The sequence below is a fragment of the Archocentrus centrarchus genome, unplaced genomic scaffold (genome assembly GCF_007364275.1).
Source record: "Archocentrus centrarchus isolate MPI-CPG fArcCen1 unplaced genomic scaffold, fArcCen1 scaffold_24_ctg1, whole genome shotgun sequence".
NCBI classification, from domain to species: domain Eukaryota; kingdom Metazoa; phylum Chordata; class Actinopteri; order Cichliformes; family Cichlidae; genus Archocentrus; species Archocentrus centrarchus.
In genome coordinates this window covers 1,441,963-1,463,567 of record NW_022060254.1, presented here as the reverse complement: position 1 = coordinate 1,463,567, position 21,605 = coordinate 1,441,963, and the positions used below count along the sequence as shown (strand labels likewise).

The following is a 21,605-nucleotide window of genomic DNA, read 5'->3' as shown; positions in this document are numbered from 1 at the left end:
TACAGCTCTCAGACTTTAATCTCTGAGTTCTACCCCGAAAGGGGTCATATTTCACTCTGTGATCACTAAAAAAAAAAAAAATTATATATATATATATATATATATAAAGCTGTGTCCCTTTTTCAACACTAACTACGTTATTTAGATCAGTGGGCCCTGGAAACCACAAGGTTAAGCAGCAGTGTGATTATCCACATCATGTGATCAACAGCCAGGCTATGAAAGAAGCCCTTTTATATGAGCTGTAAGCAGTTCTCAGAGGTTGGTATGCGAGACACAACCGATCCTCTTCAGCTTGGTGAGTCCTGTTAAAATTGAACAGCTGTGAATGTTGTGTTCAGTCTAATATCTAAAATAAATAGGAGGTCAACCCTAGAGTTGATCTAGTCTACATGAATTTAAAAAAAAAACCAGCCAGTCAGGCTATTTGCTGATTGATCACCAGCAGTTTCCTGTGAAGTGATTGTTGGTACATAACGGAAAGCAGGAAAAATACTTCACAGGCTTGAAAAGGACCAAGTGAAATCTACCACTTTGTTAAGAATGTGTTTGTGTGTTTGACATGAAATCCATAATAAGTTTTAAAATCAAGCTGGCATTTTTGACTTACAGAAGCATTTTTTGTTACCATATTGTTATCATTAACTGATCGTGTAATGCTCGATGCATGCTAACTACACACTGAACACTATAGACTACACTGAGAGTAAATTGTGTTAACTCAGTTGTTGATCTTACAGCAACAAGACTGTACAACAAGCCCATTTATTTACTTAATATGCAAGTGCACCAAAATGTGATTTTTTTTTTTTTTTGACTTGTCAAGAAATAGCTATGAAACTAGAGCTGCAGAAATCATGTTAGATGTATTTTTACAGAGGCAAAATGTTTCCCCATGCTTCTGCTCTTTGTGTTCAGATACGCTAACTATGCTCTCATGGTATTTGCCATGTATTTGCCATGGTATCTCATGGTGTTTGGGAGAAAAACATCACACCCAGAAGCATTCAGACTATTCTGTGTAAACAATTTTTGCTTTGTTGTTTACTCTAGTTCTAATCATGGCATGATCATCTGACTTTTCTAATCTTGATCGTTTCCAGCTGGGAGGAGCAAAAGAGACATCACTGCTGGGTCATGGATCATCACACATCAGGCCAACATAATCAACCCAGCCAAGCATCAAGTTTCCAGTGGCTTTCTTTTGCTTACCAGGGCCTTACAGAAATTCCTTATGAAACCATACTTACACAGACAGACACTCTGGAGGTGCTGGACTTGAGTTACAATCTGCTGGATGAGTATCCTTTTCTAAACAGCGCAGCCATGTGCTGTATATAACACATACATTTCCCTAAGCTGTGTTTACTGAAACGATAACAATAATTCTGCCCTGATCAATATTTGTTTGTTGGCAATGAAGCCAGTAATTGTATAATATAGTTAAGGTGCTGTTAGTAGTGAATCCAGAGAGAATAATTACCAACTCCACCTGTAATGGTTATTCCAGCAGCAGAAGGCAGCTGTTTCCAGAGAAAGTGCCTGAACATAGTTGGATTTTAACATTTTTAAAGAACAAGGATGGTAACCACGTTTTGCTAGTGCTAAATATAGGGAACCTTTGCTACAGTATCACCATAAGTGTTGACAGGTAACAGTTACGGCTCTGTTTTAGCTTGGTCTACTTCCCCTAAAGAAAAAAAAATCCTTTCATCCAATTTCACTCTAAATTCCACAGAAATGCAGGTGTTTGTGGTCTGACTAGTGCTGACTAATCATTTTTGAGTGGGCTTTGGATGCATGCTGTTAAAGTCTGTGTGGAGAACAAAAGAGAGACTTAAATTGCTGAAAAACAATCCCCAAACAGCATGCTTTGCACTGTGTGTGGATGTATGAGAGTGAAGTGCTACGTTGTGTTACTCCCGTTGGGGAGGGTGAATTTTGTGTGTCTGTTGTTTAACAACAGATGTGGGAGTGGGTTTGATTGTGTTTTTTTTTTGTTTGGTTTTTTTGAGGTTGTTTAACTTTCTTGCCCTCTCACAGGAAGGGTCGCATCTTCAGGTCAGAAATCTTTTGAGTTCTAGTTAGTACTTGGGAGACATTGTTACAATAATTTCCATTAATTATTTGCGTTAACCTTGACTTGTGGTTCCTTCTTTCAAACCTGATTGCTTACTTTATTTTTCATTTTGTTCCTTGCTCAATTATATGTAACTCCCACATCCCCTGGACCCACAGGATGTTACATATGATTTGTGGGGCTTGTCCAGGATCCTTTATTTGTTGGGGTGGGTCAGGAGTTTCGGTTTATTGTTTGCAGTCTTTCCGGGGGCAGTGGGACTGTACCTTTGGGGTGGTTTCATGCGACTTGCCCAGCTGAGCTGCTGGCTCTTCCATCGAGCGCTCTTTTGTTATTTTGCTTTTCTTATTTCTGAGGTAACCCTGGGTGGAGAATCCAGTTCTCTGGTGGGGGTAGGCAGTTCAGGGGTGCACTCGCTGATGTTTCACCTTTAAAGTTGCCTTGAGCCCAGCATGCGTTGGAAGATAGACAGCCAGAGTGTGAACTAGGCAGAGGCTGGTCTGAGGAAGTTTGTGTGAAGTGGTGAGGCTGATATCGATTGCACTGGGTGTGGTCGTCTGGTGTTTATTAAGTACGGTGTTTCATCTGGGTGAGTTTGTTGCTGGTCGTAGTCTGGATAAGCTGGGGGAATGTAGAAAGGCTGATTTATTTGCACTTATTTAACATTATAATGTTCATTGCACCCTCAGTCAGGAAAAGTGCCTTGAGAGCTGCACTTTTGAATAGAATCACTTAGAATCACTTTGGAATCATATTTTGGTGCTTGAACGAATAGCAAACGCCTTACGTTGGCCAAAGGGTGATCCTTCTACAGTGTAGGTTGTCGGCTAAATCTCAGGAGGCGTGTGCTTCTCTTTCCACTGACGATAGCTTAGTGAAAAGCTCTATTTTACGCTTCTGCGCGTCAGTGCCTGAAGCCTAAAGGCAATGTTTTCGGCACCTCAGGAAATTGCTAGGCCAGATGTTTGCTGATTTTGTGAGAGAGAAAGACCTGCTATTTGATCGCTGGTAAGGTGTATGACTCTGCTTCTCTGTGTGAGTTGTTGCTGCTGGAGGAATTCAAGAACTGTGTGCCAGAATGCATTTTGGTTTACTTGAATGAGCATAATGTCCACTTTGAAGCAAACGCTGCTTTTCTGCCTGACGAGTTTGTGCTGACACATAAAATTGTGTCTTCCAAAGGTGATTCTCCTCTTTGTCATAATTCCCAACGAGGTTGTGAAATCACTACGGCCTTGCCAACTTCAACAGGTGTGAAGACTGAAAACTGTGCTTTTTCTGGACATGTGGTGGCTGATTGTCTGGCTTTAAAGAATAAGCAGCGAGGGCTGGCTGTTAAAAAACCAAAAGGGGTGGGCTTAATTAAAACTATTCAACCCCAGGGCCTAGACAAATGCCAGAATGAGGAGCCAGAGCCATGTTTTAAACTCATCTTTGATGGAGTGGTGTGGCTAATGGGGAATCTGGTGGATGAGTGACATGAAAATCCTGAGAGACACTGGTGGATCCTGATCCCTCATTTTGTCTGATGTGCTGAATGAAGCTTCTTCTTGCCATGCTAGCATATTGTTCAAAGAGTAAAAATGAGGAATGTTCCAGCATAGGGTGTATGCTGACTCCAAGGTAATCAGCCATTTTTTTTCTGTTGTTTCTTTCCTGATTAAGGGTGCTGATTTCATTATGGGGAATGATCTACCTGGGGGAAAATGCAACTGGTCCCTAAGTTCATAGATGTGCTAGTATCAGGGCTGGGTGAGCTGCTAAGCAGTCATCTGTCTGTGTTTCCTGGTAGTGTTCTCACTTGAGCTCAGTCACGTAAAAAGGTGGAGACTGATTTGGCAGATTCATGGCTGACATCAGCACTAGTTGGTGAGGGTGGTTCAGGTGATATGGGTAGTATAAATACTGATCCTCAGGAGACATCTGTGGAGGCAGGAGAATTCTTGAGGGTTAGAGTTACCGTGAAGCTGCCATTAAAGCCCAGAGGTCTGACCTCAGTCTGGCCAAAGGTTTTTCTTCTATGTCTGACTTAAAAGAAATGAAAGACTGTTCGTATTCCTACTTTTTGGAGGATGGGGTCCTGATGCATAAATGGATATCTCCTTTAATAGAACCGATAAATGCTGGATCTGGGACAGCATGTGATGAAACAGGTAATGACTGGAATGACTGGAACACAACATATCATGTTGTTGTTCCCTTGCACATGATTATCCATGGTCGGGTCATCTGGGAATCACTGTCATTTTTTCTGTCTGGAATTAGAGGCTGATATTGTACATTTCTGTCTAACCTGTAACATCTGTCAAATTACATCTGTCAAAGAACCAGACCAGATGGCTCCTCCAGCCCCTCTCTACCCTATCCCAACCCTTGGTGAACCATTTGAGCATGTGATGGTAAACTGTGTTGGCCCATTACCTAAGACAAAAACTGGAAACCAGTTTCTGTTAAAGGTAACGTGTACTGCCACACATTTCCTAGAAGTTTACAGCCATGCCACCCTGAATGCATCTGGTCGTTTGATCTTTGAACACATTATTTGATAAGCTAAACAGGGTTGGGCCTGGTTAGTACTTGAAATGCAGACCACTTGGGAATGCCAGGTGTTGTAAGCTTTTTTGGCAACTCTGTTTTGAGAAATGTGAAGTGAGCGACACCAGCTACCATAGTTGAATGCCTTCCAGGGGCCAGAGCAGGTGACATCAAAGGAAAGTTGAAACTGCTGGCTAAGGCTAAACATAGATTTGGTAAGATAATAATTCACATAGGCAGTAATGACACCTGGTTACGGCAATTGGAGGTCACTAAAAGTAATATAGAATCGGTGTGTAATTTTGCCAAAACACTGTCAGATAATTGGGAAACTTTCTGGGGAAAACCTGGTCTTATTAGGGGAGATGGCATCCATCACATCCATCATTTCTAGGAATCTGGCCGAATTTATTAAACCCACCAAAGCGTGGCTATCCAGGGTTAAGACCAGGAACCAGAATTGCAGTCTTACACGCCTCTCTGCAGCTTCTCTCCTCCTGTCATCCCCCCAAAACCCCATCCCCATAGAGACTGTGTGTGCTCTCAGACCACCAAAAAAATCCAACCAAAACCAGCCAAAAAACAATTTAAGCATAAAAATCCAAAAAGGAAGAACATAGCATCCTCAACTGCACCAAAGAGTAAAACAGTTAAATGTGGATTATTAAACATGATTTAATAATTGATCAACATATTGATTTATTCTGCCTTACTGAAACCTGGTTACAGCAGGATGAATATGTTAATTTAAATGAATCAACACCCCCGAGTCAGAGTAATTGTCAGAATGCTCGAAGCACAGGTCGAGGAGGAGGGGTAGCAGCAATCGTCCACTCCAGCTTTTTAATTAACCAAAGACCCAGACAAAGTTTAATTCATTTCAAAGCCTGACTCTTACCCTAATTGAAAAAAACAAACAAAAAAAAAAACTGTTTTATTATCTATCGTCCACCTGGCCCTTACTCAGAGTTTTTGTCTGAATTCACAGACAAATAAAATAATTATAGTGGGTGATTTTAACATCCACGTAGCTGCTGAAAATGACTGCCTCAACACTGCATTTAATCTATTACCAGACTCAACTGGTTTCTCTCAAAATGTAAAGGTGCCTACCCACCACTTTAATCATACTCTGAATCTTGTTCTGGTATATGGCATAGAAAGTGAACATGTAACAGTAGTCCCTGAAAGCCCCCTTCTGTCCCTCATTTCTTAATGACATTTACATTTACTTTAATGGATTACACAGCAGTGGGGAATAAGTTTAATTACAGCAGAAGTCTTTTTGAAAGTGCTGTAACTAAGTTTAAGGATCTAATTCCTCTGTTATTATGCTCTTCAGTGCCAACACAGTGCAGAGCAGCCACCTAAACTCTGCTCCCAGTGAGGTAGAATATCTCGTCAATAGTTTTACATCCTCACTGCATACGACTTTGGATACTGTGGCTCCTCTGAAAAGGAAAGCTTCAAATCAGAAGTGCCTGACTCCGTGGTATAATTCACAAACGCTCAGCTTAAAGCAGATAACCCGTAAGCTGGAGAGGGAATGGCATCTCACTAATTTAGAAGATGCTCATTTAGCCTGAAAAAAGAGTTTGTTGCTCTATAAAAAAGTCCTCCATAAAGCTAGGACATCTTACTACTCATCATTAATTGAAGAAAATAAGAACAACCCAGGTTTGTTTTCAGCACTGTAGCCAGGCTGACAAAGAGTCAGAGCTCTGCAGAGCCGAGTATTCCTTTCACTTTAAGTAGTAGTGACTTCATGAATTTCTTTACAAATAAAATTTTAGACATTAGAGAAAAAAATTATTCATAAAAATCTCAAAGACATGTCTTTATATTCAACTACTTTCAGTACTACTGATATTTATTTAGGCTTTCTCTCTGATTGATCTTTCTGAGTTAACTTCAATAGTGTCACGCTGAGGGGCTGTGTGCGGAGGGAGAGGACCCAAGTGCAGGACTGACGCAGATGTAAACTAAAAACGACTTTATTTCAAAAATACAAAAAATACAAAACTCTAAATCTCCACCAGGGCAGGAACAAACTAGAAGCCTGGGAGAAACCAAAAACCAAAACACACAGCTAGGAAGGGAACACTGGGGAAAACAATGACGACGACGCAACAATGAACAAAGGAAGACTCAGGGCTTAAATACACACAAGGGGATTAGGGCAAGTGGAAACAACTGGGGAAAACAGGTAAACCAAATGAACCTAATGACAAAGGGAAAGCAAAACTAAACACCAAACACAGGGAACACGAGACTGTCAAAATAAAACAGGAACTGACTACACATAGACGCAGACCTAACACAGAAAACCTGACAAAGAGAACATGCACAAAACAACAAGGGAAACTAAGCCTCATACTCAAACAATATAACTACAAGAAACATAACCTAAGTATAATAAAGAAAGCTACACAAAAGAAACTCAAAACGCTGGGCCACCGGCCCAGGACCATGACAAATAGTTACTTCCTCCAAACCATCAACATGTCTAATAGACCCCATTCCTACAAGACTGCTCAAAGAAGTCCTGCCATTAAATATGATCAATCTATCTTTATTAGTTGGCTATGTACCACAGGCTTTTAAGGTGGCAGTAATTAAACCATTACTTAAAAAGCCATCACTTGACTCAGCTGTCTCAGCTAATTATAGGCCAATCTCCAACCTTCCTTTTCTCTCAAAGATTCTTGAAAGAGTAGTTGTAAAACAGCTAACTGATCATCTGCAGAGGAACGGTTTATTTGAAGAGTTTCAGTCAGGTTTCAGAATTCATCACAGTACAGAAACAGCATTAGTGAAGGTTACAAATGATCTTCTTACAGCCTCTGACAGTGGACCCATCTCTGTTCTTGTCCTGTTGGACCTCAGTGCAGCTTTTGATACTGTTGACCATAACATTTTATTACAGAGATTAGAGCATACTATAGGTATTAAAGGTACTGCACTGCAGTGGTTTGAATCATATTTATCTCATAGACTCCAATTTGTTCATTAAATGGGGAGTCTTCTTCATACACTAAGGTTAATTATGGAGTTCCACAGGGTTCTGTGCTAGGACAATTCTATTTACATTATACATGCATCTCCTAGGCAGTATTATTAGAAAGCATTGCATCAATATTCATTATTATGCAGATGATACCCAACTTTATCTATCCATGAAGCCAGATGACACATTCAATTAGTTAAACTGCAGGAATGTCTTAAAGACATAAAGGCCTGGATGACCTCTAATTTCCTGCTTCTAAATTCAGAAGTTATTGTACTTTGCCCTACAAATCTTTGACACACAGTGTCTAACCAGATACTTACTCTGGATGGCATTACTTTGGCCTCCAGTAACACTGTGAGGACTCTTGGAGTCATTTTTGACCAGGATATGGCCTTCCATGCAAATTTTAAACAAATTTGTAGAACAGCTTTTTTGCATTTGTGCAATATTTCTAAAATTAGAAACATTCTGTCTCAGTGTGATACTGAAAAGCTAATTCATGCATTTATTACTTATAGGCTGGGTTATTGTAATTCATTATTATCAGGCTGTCCTAAAAGCTCCCTGAAAAGCCTTCAGCTGATCCAAAATGCTGCAGCTAGAGTACTGACAGGGACTAGAAAGAGAGAGCAGATTTCCTCCATATTGGCTTCTCTTCATTGGCTCCCTGTTAAATGCAGATTTGAATTTAAAATCCTTCTGACATATTAGGGCTTGAACAATCTGTCATGTGTGGTGGAGTGTGAGGAATGAGGACCCAAGACCAAAAACACAGGTGGCAGGCAGGGATGAACTTAAAGCGAGCCTTTATTAGGCTGAAAACCAGAATACAATAATTAGTGGAACAAAATACAAAAAGGGAACAGAAAGCTAGAACTATAATTAACTAAACTAGGAAAACACACTAAATACTGGGAGCTGAGGTGACCAGGAATCCTGAATGACACTAGAGGAAGGGAGACTTGATGCTCTGACAGGGAACAAAGGGAGAGTGTGACAATACAGAGGGATAAGGGGGAAGTGGAAAACAGCTGGGAGAACAGGTGAACAGAACGACACAAATGAGACAAGGGGAAGCAAAACAGGACGCATGGCACACAGAACACTGGCAAAATAAAACAGGAAGTGAGAAGACAGGGAACCAGAAACGCAAACTTGAGACCACACAGGGAGACAGACATACCTAAGGATAAGACACAAGAGACAGACACAAAAGGGAGGGACACTGAGAAAACACAGGGGGAGCTAAAGTCTAAAACCACTGGGAACTTCACTGTAAAAAAGTCCATGAAACAAAGGGATTGTGACATAATCAGGCCCCAGCTTATATTTAAGACCTCATAGTACCGTATCACCCCAGCAGAGACTTTCACTCTCAGATTGCTGGCTTACGTTTGGTAGTTAAGAGTAGGACGGGAGGCAGAGTCCTCAGCTTTCAGGCCCCTCTTCTGTTGAACCAGCTCCAGGTTTGGATTTGGAAGAGAGACACCCTTTCTATTTTTAAGATTACAGTAAGCTTAAAATTTACCTTTTTCATAAAGCTTATAGTCAGGGCTGGATCAGGTGACACTGATCCATCCCTTAGTTATGCTGCAATAGGGCAAGGCTGCTGGGGGGTTCTTGTGATGCACTGAGAATTTCTTTTTTATTCGCCTCTTACTGTATTTATACACCACTCTGCATTCAGTCATTAGTTATTATTAATCCCTGTCTCTCTTCCACAGCATGTCTTTTGTCCTGTCTCTCTCCCCTCAGCCCTGACCGGTCACAGCAGATGACCCCCCCTCCCTGAGCCTGGTTCTGCTGAAGGTTTCTTCCTGTTAAAAGGGAGTTTTTCCTTCCCACTTCCACCAAGTGCTGCTCATAGGGGGTTGTTTTCATTGTTGGATCTTCTCTGTAATTATTGTATGGTCTTTACCTTACAATATAAAGTGCCTTGAGACAACCGTTTGTTGTGCTATATTAGTAAAATTGAATTGAAGTTGAATTTATTTGAATTGAAGCAATCCCTCTTGAGAGGATCACTGCTCCCCCGATCATTTAGGTCCTGACCAAGTTTTTCACCATTTTTTGGACTCCCCAGGATCGTCCAGACAGATCAAGGCACTAATTTTATGTCTAGGCTCTTTAAGCAGATTATGAATACCCTGGGATTTAAGCATGTAGTGTCTAGTGTTTATCACCCTGTGACTCAAGGTGCTCTAGAGTGGTGGCACCAAACTCTCAAATTCATGCTGCAGAAATACTGCTTGAAGATAGGTAAAAATTGGGATGAAGGAGTGTCGTCATGTGTTTGCCATATGCGAGTCTATGCAGGAATCACTGGGTTTTAGCCCAGCCAAGCTTGTTTTTGGTCACACAGTCCAGGGTCACCTAAAGCTGCTTAAGGAATAATTTATGTCAACTGACCAAACAGTCAAAAATAATGTTATGAACTATGTTTTAAAGTTTAAAGAGTGCCTGCACCAAGCTTGTTCAGCTGCAGGAAATGCAGCTGCTCAAGCAAAGATGAAGCAGCAGTATGACAGGAAAGCTGTGCCTCGATGCTTTGCACCAGGAGACAGGGTTTTAGTCTTGTTACCAAGACTAAGCAGCTTTCTCCACTCGCTTCTACGGACTCTATGTAGTTGAAAAGAAGGTGAGTGAAACTGACTATGTACTTAAGATCCATGATAGGAAGAGACAAACTCGCTTGTGACACACAAATATGGTAAATGGACTAGTTCTTATATAGTGCTTTTCTACTCTATCTGAGCACTCAAAGCACTTATACAACATGTATAAGCGCTTTGCTATACCATGCAAGAGATAATGATTCCCCACAGTCATCAGATAAGTTGCCTGTGCCCTCTTTGTCTGCATCTGGTGACAAACATCAGCAATCTCCAGTCCCTAATTCATTGGTTACTGCTTCCAGGCTTGACTGCAGAACAAAAGTCTAATATTGAAAGTCTTATTCGGTCACCTACAGCATTAAACAGAATGCCTATCATACAAACTTGACAAACTGGGAAATGGTGAGAAAAGAAGTAAGGTATCTCTTGGAAAATGACTTGGTGAAGCCCAGCTGTAGTCCACAGAGCTCTCTTTTCCTTCTCACTCCAAAATCAGACAGCACTCCTCACTTCTGTACTGACTATCGTAAAGTAAAGACAGTTACAGTTTCTGATTCATTTCCTTCCACATACTGAGGACTGCAAAGACAAAGTTGGCTCTGCCACATGTGTTTGCAAACTGGATCTTCTTAAGGACTATTGCAAGTCCCCTTGAGACAGAAAGCTTCTGACAGTATACTGCCATGACAAGTGGCATGAAGAATGCTCCTTCCAAAGATGAATGAGTTTTGTGTTGTCCAGTGTCACTAACTGTATAATTTATTTAGATGGTGTGGTTAACTCAGGGTAGAGCAGGTCACCTACTAATTGGAATTTTGGTGGTTCGATCCCTGGCTGCTCCAGTCTGCATGCCAAAGTATCCTTGGGCAAGATACTGAACCCTAAGTTGCAACTGTTGGAGTATGGATGTGTGTGTGAATGTTTGATAGAAAGTGCTTTGCTGTAAAAAGAAGTGCTTGTATGAATGCATGTGAATGGGTGTATGAGGCATGTATATAAGAACCAGTCCATGTACATCTATTCTTCGAGCTGGTCTGAACTCATCATCAATCTGGATGTTGTTTTCAAACGCCTTGCCACCGCTTCCCTGACTCTCAACCTGGCACAATGTGAGTTTGGCAAGGCTACCATGATGTACCTTAGTAAGGAGGTTGGGCGGGGTCATGTTCGTCCCATCAGTGTCAGGGTTTCTGCTATTATTGCTTTCCCTGTGCCAAGTACTACGAGTTGCGTAGGTTCCTTGGCATGACTGGCTATTACAGGTGCTTCTGTAAGAACTTCTTGCAAGTTGCACCTCTCCTCACAGCCATTCAAATGGAATGATGGCTGCAAGCATGCTTTTGAATGCATTAGAGCTCTTCTTTCCAGTTCTCCTGTTCTTGCCACTCCAGACGTCTCCAAACCTGTTTACATTACGGTGGATACCAGTGATATGAGTGCCGGGGCAGTACTTTTACAGGATGATGCTTGGGGAATCAGCCATCCTATTTGCTACTTCTGAAAATTCAACAAACATCAAGTAAAATGTTCATTAACCCTGCTACTTGCTCTGCAGCAGTTTGAAGTGCGTGTGGGGTCCACTTCGCTGCCTGTACAGATCTACACTGACCATAATTCCATTATGTTTCTATCACACATGTGCAACAGTAACAATAACTAATGAGATGGGCATTAATCTGCCAAAATTACACTCTTGAAATAAAGCACAAAAGGGGTTAAGACAATGTTGTGGCTGATGCCCTCTGTAGAGAATAATTACCTCATGTTACCCTAAAGCCCAATGATGTGTTTGTTCTTATGGGTGGGGATGTTACAGCTGGTGAACTGTGTTTGTATGCGCATGTGTGTTTAATAGAGTTTTCTTCACTGAAAACATCTGCCTACCTCTGCTGAAAACAATACAGAGGAGAATTACATGTTTCAGAATGGAGAGGAAGCTCAGACTAGAAATATAATGATTAGTAATGACAAGTGATGATTTTCTCTGCTTTGACAACTATAAACTACACCTTTCAGATTACACATCTGATTTCCTCAGGACCTAACGAGCCTCAATCACCTGTAGTTCAGCCTGTTCTCCTTCACTGAGTTGTTATTGGAACCCGGCTCTGCTGGGGCGCCTGGAGAAGCTCAGTACTCTGATTCTGGACTGCAACAACTACACGTCTCATGTCAAGTTTCCCTACATGCCAAGTGTCACCACGGTGTGCATCAACAAGAACAAGATCAACAACCTGCCTGTTTTTGTGGAGGAGGTCTGGCGAAAGTTCCCCAACATCAAGTGAGCCTTCCCTTCATCTCTGCAGGGGAGCTGAAGTTATTGCATATAATTTTGCTTGGTATTCTACCTTATGTGTTTCTTTTCCTCTTGACTGTAGGATCCTTAGTATGATGAACAATGAGGCAGCACCTAGCTATTTTAATGGAGGAAGTCTGACTCAATACATAGACTACAGGTGAGCATGTAGGTCCTTCTTTTCACAGCCTGCTCTTTCTTCTGGGAGGTGGAGCACAACAAACTGAGTGATTCTACTTAAAAAGAAATATATATATATATATATATATATATATATATATATGTATACATGGCAACTATTATAAGAATTTACAGTCATTTCTATGAAAGACCAGGAGAGTCATGCATATAAAAATATAGCAAAAAAACAAAATAAAACATATTGTGATTTAATAATTGATTGTTTAATAAAATATGCATTAGTAGTTTCTTTAGCCATCAGCAGTTTGTCTGGATTTTAGCTTAGTCAACCACCTTTGGGGGCATAGTGGTGTGGTGCTTATGCACAGCATGTCTGTGCACTTCGGTGTTGTAACTTCCAGCCCTAGCTGCAGCTACTACCTAGCTCGCTCAGCAAAAAGAGGGGGAAAATATGTAAGCCCACTCCTGATGACTATACAGCCTCCACTCTTATAGTGCCTCCACCTGGCACACCATGGGTAATGCTAAACTATGAGGGGATCTTGGAGCAGGCTGAGCTCCAGAGGTGTAGTATGGAGGCCCACCAGTGTGTAGACATGTCCTGGTACTCACCAACAGCCCTCTGCTACATAGTAGGGCAAAGGAAACTAGCACGCTGTTACGGGGCAACGCCACAGACCCCCCCGCCCCACCTTCACCACCATCTTTGGTACTTACTAAAGATACTTACTACTATTACTACTACTACTACTACTACTACTATTATTACGCAACAACATCAGACTCCATTACTGTATCTTTACCGCCGACCAACCCTCCACTTCCCCTCTTCTCCCGAGCCCTTTGGATGGTGCATTTCTACCAGGCACAAATGAAGAAGAGAGCAATTACAGAACTAAAAGCTCTTCTACACACGGAGACTCAACACTGCAGACAAAGCAGAGCCGTGAAGACGCAATGTTGTTCTTTCCCCCTCCCCCACTTTATATCTTATTTATGGTGTCCCTGTCTATGTGCCCTGTATGTTTTTGATTGGCTCAGGAACTCTATTGTTCCTATCATAACTAACTGTGGTGAAAGATAAAACAAAGTGGTTTATATATATATATATATATATATATATATATATATATATATATATAGCCGTCCAAATCTGTCCAGGTACTGCAAGAGATGGAAAGGTATAGACTGGATCAATGAATATCATTGGACAGGATCGCTAAAAGGAGTCATCAGCAATGGATTCGTCATGCTACACTCTGGACAAGACAGTAAACATATACATTGAATGCCGTAACCAAGTGGCTGGCATAGTATACAACAGCCATTCCCAAAGTCAAGAGTGCTGCGGCCCCCTTAAAACCCAGAATTCCCATGGGGGTCCCACCCAATCTTAAATCTTTAATCAAAATTCAAAAATACAAGAGAAAGTGATGTATTTCCTTGAAATTGTTATCCAAAAACATAACACAGGCTGTTGGCTATAAATTGCTCATGCTACCCAGTCATACAGTATATAAAGTGTTAAGGCCAATGTGTGATCCACCTGTCACTGGGACACAAACTACAATATAAGAGCAGTAAATTTAGGTCAGAATAATGAGTAATATCACCAACTAACCACCTGGTATTACCAGTTTTAATTCAATTTTTAATAAAAAAAAAAAAACACTGCACATTTACAAGCAGGTTACATAGTTGCTGCATTAAATTGCACCACTGCACAACTGCACTAAATTGTGAGCTCACACTGCAATAACTCATTGGCGATACTGAGGTTTTCACTGGTTTCACTGGTTCTGCAGGACGTTTCTTCCTGTTTAAAGGGAGTTTTTCTCACTGATGTGAATGACTGTGGCTCAGGAGGTAGAGCAGGTCATCTACTAATTGGAAGGTTGGTAGTTCAATCCCTGGCTGCTCCAGCCTGTATGCCAAAGTATCCTTGGAGAAGATACTGAACCTGAAGATGCTATCTGATGCATCCATTGGAGTGTGACAGTTAGACAGAAGTGCTTGTGTGACTGAGGCATGTTGTATTAAACACTTTGAGTGCTCGAGTAGGAAGTGCTATATGAGAACCAGTCCTTTCACTACTGCTAAGTGCTTCCTCTTAATGGACTGTCTCGTTGTTGGGTTTTCTCTGTATTATTGTAGGGTCTTTTACTTACAGCATAAAGCACCTTGAGGCAACAGTTTGTTGTGATTTGGCATTTTATATAAATAAAATTGAATTTAATAGCTAATTATGGTAAATAAATAATGGTAATAAATCCCATAGACTTTCTATTAAATTGCCAGATAATGAATAACTTTATTAATGTTTAAATAAATAAAAGAAATTTAAAATTTGGAATTCGTAAATGAATTTACTAATGCATATTTTATTGCACAATTCATTAATAAAATCTGGAAATGCTTTATTTTCACGTGACTGTCCTGGTTCTCCAAACGTTCCTAAAAAAGGAATGAGTGTGTAAATTGTAAATATCTGAAATTCAGCAGCTTTTAAGTATAACTTATTTATAATTAAATAGTACAACATAAGAAATTTGGCATTGCTGTACACATGGTTTGTGCATTGTGCAAACAGCTGTATCAGTATATATGTACTTCTTCTTCCGGCCGGTCCCTTCAGGGGTTGCTACAGCGGATCATCTGCATCCGTCTCACGCTATCCCAGCATCCTCTTCTGTCACACAACCCTCTGCATGTCCTCCTTCACTACATCCATCTCTTCTCTGTGGTCTTGATTCTTTTCCTCCTGCCTGGCAGCTCCATATTCATCATCCTTTGTCCAGTATACCCACTCTCCCTCCTATGCACATCTCCAAACCATCTCAGCCTCACCTCTCTAACTTCAAACTGCTCAACCTGAGCTGTCCCTCTGATTTCTAATCTTGTCCATCATGTTTGGTCACTCTCAACGAAAATCTTCATCTCTGCCATCTCGAGCTCTGCCTCCTATTATTTTATTAGTTGTTTCTAAACATACATCGCAGAGGGTCTTACTGCTTTGTCTTCGCTTTCATTTTTGCTGCTATCCCCTGACTCTTGCCTCCACCCACTCCACCCTGCCTGCTCTCTCCTCTTCACCTTTCTTGTGCACTGTTGTCTCTTGCTTTGGATGGCTGACCTCAGACATTTAAGCTTGTCTACTTTCATGACATCTACTTCTTACATCTTCACTGTTACACCTGTGTCCCGGTAATTTACACACATTTATTTTATCTTGTTCTGCTGACTATCAATATATGTGTACACAATATTCACAATTCATATGCATAATGTCATCATATGTTGCATATATATTATCCCAACATCAGTATGAACTGATACAATATATGCAATATATACCATACACTGCACTACAAAATGTATCCATATTGTCTGTTTACATTTGTACTTGATTTATAGCACCCCCATCTGACTGATTAGTGCAAAAGCACAAGGCCAAAATGTGCCTTGTTATATGTTTGCAGGAACCATGATCTTGATCTCTGATCCAGTCTGATCAGTCATATTAGAATCAACTCTGTGCATTTTTATGCCAAGTAATTGACGTGGTCTGATGTATATAGTTAGAAAACATGACAGCCTTGCACCTCAATTCCACAATACAAAGCATGAGACTGTGAAATTGTTATGGTTTGTACAGTACAACCTCCGTGCCTTTTGTCTTCACTTCAAAAGCTTGTGAAAGTAACCCTGTACAGGTCACCAGCCTGTCACAGGGCCAACACAGAGGGGCAGACAACCCCTCACACTCACACCTACGGGCAATTTAGAATCACCAATTAACCTAACCCCCCCTAACTGCATGTCTTTGGACTGTGGAAGGAAACTGGAGTACCCGGAGGAAACACAGGGAGAACATGCAAACAGAAAGCAATGATTTTATTCACAATAGAACATAGAAACTATATCAAATATTTAAACTGAGAAAATGTAAAATTTTAAGAAAAAAATGAGGTCATTTTACATTTGATCGCAGCAACATGTCTCAACAAAAGGTAGGACAAGATGTGTTTTTCACTCCTCTCCTTTTAACAGCGGTGTGCGAACATCTGGGATCTTTTGGGAAAAGAATGTTGTTCCATTTTTCTCTGATATGAGAGCCTGGCTGCTCAACAGCCCTGGGTCTTAATTGATTTATTTTTTGGTTTCATGATGCACCAATTTTTTTTTCATCTGGTGAAAGGTCTGGACTGCAGGCAGGCCAATTCAGTGTCTGGACTCTTCTACTGCAAAGTCATGCTGTTGTAGTGGTGTAGTATGCAGTTTAACATTGTCTTGATGAAATCTGCAAGGTCATTCCTGAAAAATAGATTATCTGGATGGGAGAATATGCTGCTCTAAAACCTGCATATACATTTCAGCACTGATGGCGCCTTTCCAGATCTTCAGGCTGCCAATTCCATATGCAGTAATGCACCCCAGTACCATCAGAGATTCAGGCTCCTGAACTGAGCGCTGATAATGAGCCGGATGGTCCCTCTCCAGATTTGTCTGACCACAGAACAGTTTTCCACTTTGCCTCAGTTTATTTTAAATGAACTATGGCCCAGTGAATGCAGCAGTGTTCCTATATGGCTTTTGCATTTTTGGATGGCACTGAAGATGCATCTGACCCCTCAGACCACATTAGGAGGTACATGTGATTAGATTAGATTAAAACTTTATTAATCCCTTTAGGAAGATTCCACCAAAGATCACACACTTCTCCAATCTGCCAGTGGTACGTGCCATGCAGGGGCCATGATCGTTCCTGTTCTTGCTCCTCTTCTTACTCAGACTTCTGCTGCCTGAGGTACTCACTAAGCACAGGATCATTTACGGTCATCTTCCTGATGCACTCACTCCTCAGCCACCTTCTTACCTCTTAGCGTACAGTTTCAGGGTCGTGGATTTGGGGTGAAACCTTCCATGCATGTAAGGAGCTTTCTTGTCTTGATGTCAGTGGCTTCCATCCCCTCCTTTGGCCAGCTTATTATCCCGGCAGGGGTTGATTGCCTGGATCTTGTTCTTCTTATTCAGCTGAGTCCTCAGGACTTGCCTTACTCTCTGTGGGTACTTGGTGGTTGCAGCTTCCCTAGCAGCCTCTTCATGGTTCCCATTTGTCTGTGGGATTCCCAGGTGCTTGTATATCCAAAATATGTGTATTCATTCTGAATAGCTGTCCTCCTACATGGGATAAAGCCAAGGCAGCGTGGTTGGAAGAAGTCATGCAAGCTATATCAGAAAACACCTGTAAAAATAATGCAGCACAGCACCATGGTGGCTCAGCAGTTGAGCAAGCAACCACATATGCCACGTGGCGGTGCAGACATGCATCTTTTCTTTGTATTAGACATGGTTTGACTCAATTTAAGGTTGTCCACAGGTTGCATTGTACCCTGATGTTGCGCCGTCAACAATAGTCAATAGTCATTTGTTTCTTTAGGACATATGCTCTGGTCATGTCTGTCTTTGCATGGTTTCTGGTCACTCTCAGTGATACCTGGTGAAATACTGCAGCCTGATCCTTTAACAGCTATCTTCAGTTTAGTTGGGGATGAGTTGAAGTTTTCCCACCTCCACAGAAATGCAATCGCTCATGCATCATTGCATGCTCGCTGTCTGATATTGTTGAATTGTAAGGGGAAGGACCCCCCTGCCCGCATAAATTGGATTAGAGAGGTGATGTTGGAATTGGACTTAGAAAAATTTAGGCCTACAATACATGGATTGGCAGATAAATATGACTAAACCTGGTCACAGTTCATAACTCATATTAGGAGCCTGCCTTCTTTTGCCTTGAGTGCTGTCCAGGTCTTTTTAATGCCAAGTTTATGATTGTCAGGTTTTTTTTTTCTCTTCCCTCTTCTCCTTTCTCTTATGCCAGAGGTCCAGAGTGTTGGTGTTGTGATCATAGTGGTCACGGCAGATTAGTTTGTGGGTTTATGTCTTTTATGTTTTTGATATGCAAAAATGATAAAGTTGTTTAAAAAACAAAACTCCACTGAGCACCTTACACCCATGTTGGCTTGATTGTTGTTGACAGTTTGTTTTCCCACTTGCCTTTGCCTCCTTAGACTATATGTGATCAGTCAGATCCCAGGTCTGGAGATTCTGGATGACACGGAGGTCCTGGAGAAGGAGAGAGCCGAGGCTAGAAAAACCTACCGACGACAGCAGAGCGGCCACAGCAGCAGAAAGCGGAAAGAGGACTCATCTAAGAAACACGCTGACATTCAGAAAAACCCAAATACCATTATAAAATAATAGGATATATTGCATGTTCAAGCCCTTTCCAAAACATCACCTTGTTAATAGTACAATATATATATATTCTGTGTCTTCTTGTATTATCATTTATTTGAAGCTATGGTATGTAGTTACAGACTCCTGGGCATAAATCTCTGGTAGCCCCTCGCCAGCTTGATTTGATGATCAGGCTTTTTTTCTCCCTTTAATAATTAGACATATCATACAGAAAAACGTACATAAATGTGCAGAGAACAGTTTTAAAGGGAGACTGTTGTACCTTACTGAAAAAAATGAAAACTATCACAACACAGCTTCACTAAAAACTTGAAATTAAAATGGTATCAAATAAATAATAAAGGAGACAGATCTTTTTATTGTGTCCTCACACACACACACACACACACACACACACACACACACACACACACACACACACACACACACACACACACACACACACACACACACACACACACACACACACACACACAGAGCACTCCTCTCCCACATTCACACTCTGAGCTTTTCTTGGGAAAAGCACACTTTTGGGATGTGTCCACTTCCACTGTGACTGTGAGCTGCTGTTACAGTTAGCCTCCAGAAATAGCTTACATGCCATCCTGCTGAACTTTGTCCCAACATGTTTAAAGCCAACTGCAATGTTTTCATCTTGAATTGGGTGAACAAAAAATGTCAGTCTTCCTAAAAGTTGCACATCCCTCTTTTTTATTTTCCTCCTTCATTTCCTAAACCCACTTCTGCTTGTTTCATTCATTTTGGAAGTACTATATCTTCCATAGCTAACTGAGTTTGGGAGAGACTCACAACTTCAGCAGTGTGGGGGAGAAAGGGGAAGGGGAAGTATGAACTACTGTAATCTCCCCGTGATTTAATTTTGTTACGATATAAAATTACATACGTATACAGTAATTTATTTTTTTTTTGGAGGCATGGTGACGTGGTGGTTAGCACTGCTGCCTCACAGCTAGAATGACATCTAGAAGGTCTGGGCTCAAACCCACTTTGGTCTGGGCCTCTCACTGTGGAGTTTGCATGTTCTCCCTGTGTCTGTGTGGCTTTCCTCCCACAGTCCAAAAACATGCAGTTACAGCAGTTAGGTTAACCGGTCACGCTGAATTGCCCAAAGGTGTGAATGGTTGTCTGTTTCTCTGTGTTAGGCTCCTGTGACAGCTGGGATAGGCTCCTGCCACCCTGAACAGGATGAATGGATACAGCATGTTTTAATAATATATAGTTTCAAGAGCTAAATTTAAAAAGAACAATATTCTAGTAAATTCTTTTTTCATTTACCTCTTGGATAGGCTCTCAAGCTGCTGGGCAAGCCCTAATGCACACTGAATAATTTAATAACAATAATTTCAGCCAGTATATACTGTCGACTGCTGTCCTTATTCACAAAGTGTTTGATTTGGCAGATTTTCATGCCTTTTCTGATGCAGCCCCAAAGGATTTGTGCCTCCTCACAGGATGGTAAATGGACTAGTTCTTATATAGAGCTTTTCTACGCTTATACAACACATTTCCATTCACACAAGCACTTCCATATGAAACTAAACTAAGTGCTTTTACTGTCTAACATTCACACACATTCATACTTATCAGAGAGCAACTTGGGGTTCAGTATTTTGCCCAAGGATACTTTGGCATGCAGCCTGGAATTGAACTGCTAACCTTCCAATTAGTAGGTGACCACCTCTACCTCCTGAGCCACAGCCACCCAAAATTTACAGGACCTGGTATTCCCAGGTGGTCTTTCATCCAAGTACTAACCAGACCCAACCCTGCTTAGCTTCCGAGATGAGACAAGATTGGGTGGGTTCAGGGTGGTTTGGCTGTAAGCCAAACAGAGGAGTTTTTGTTAGGTCAAACTACTGTAAACTACTACATATGGAGCCACTGGCCCAGTATGTAGTGAAGTATTAAAACCTTTGTGTCCCACAAAATTCCACTATCATATTAAAGATAAACATATTTGATGATTTGTACATTATTCTCTGCATCCTTCCCCGAAATCAGTCTGATATCCGGCATTTAAAAGTTGTTCTCTGCTTGGTTAAAACTGCAGCCAGCAAGATTTCAGATTGGTAAATGGACTGGTTCTTATATAGTACTGTTCTGCTCTACTTTGAGCACTCAAAGAACTTTACACAACATGCCTCGTTCATTTATTCATATAAGCACTTCTGTCAAAGCTTAAGTGTTTTCTATCTAACATTCACATACTGATGGTTGCATTGGAGAGCAACTTGGGGGTTCAGTATGTTACCCAAGGATATTTTGGCATGCAGACTGGAATAGCCAGGAATTGACCTGCCAACTTTCCGATTAGTAGGGGACCTGCTCTACCTCTACCATCCCTAGTTTAAATATTAAATTATTAAATCTAAATTTAGTCTAATGTTTTGTTTATGGGCATATTAGACCATTTTGAGTTAAATGCAGCAGTTTTTCAACCCATTTATCTGTTTGTCTCTTTGCATCAGATACAAAAAGGGAATGAGCTGCAGCTGCATGTGTTACAGCTGTTGTTTTTGATGCTTTCAGTAGGAGGCACCCATGTCAAAGTAAAAGATCTGGTAGTTTCCCAGAGAAAGTACTTGAGAAGAAATACAGTTTTCTTACTAATGTTTCCCAAATTACAATTAAAAACAAACAAAACAA

General features: G+C 41.0%; 1 protein-coding gene and 1 pseudogene across 1 annotated transcript; one reads left to right on the top strand and one right to left on the bottom strand.

Moving 5' to 3' along the window:
* Positions 1-255: 255 nt before the first annotated feature.
* On the top strand, positions 256-19,254 carry LOC115775812 (leucine-rich repeat-containing protein 72). The gene is made up of 5 exons (XM_030723337.1): positions 256-298; positions 1,104-1,301; positions 12,330-12,521; positions 12,619-12,696; positions 18,749-19,254. Exons 2-5 carry the CDS (start codon positions 1,138-1,140, stop codon positions 18,936-18,938), a joined length of 624 nt encoding a protein of 207 aa, XP_030579197.1. The 5' UTR covers positions 256-298; positions 1,104-1,137; the 3' UTR covers positions 18,939-19,254.
* A 1,411-nt stretch (positions 19,255-20,665) lies between these two features.
* LOC115775823 (uncharacterized) lies at positions 20,666-20,784 on the bottom strand (annotated as a pseudogene).
* Between the last annotated feature and the right edge of the window lie 821 nt (positions 20,785-21,605).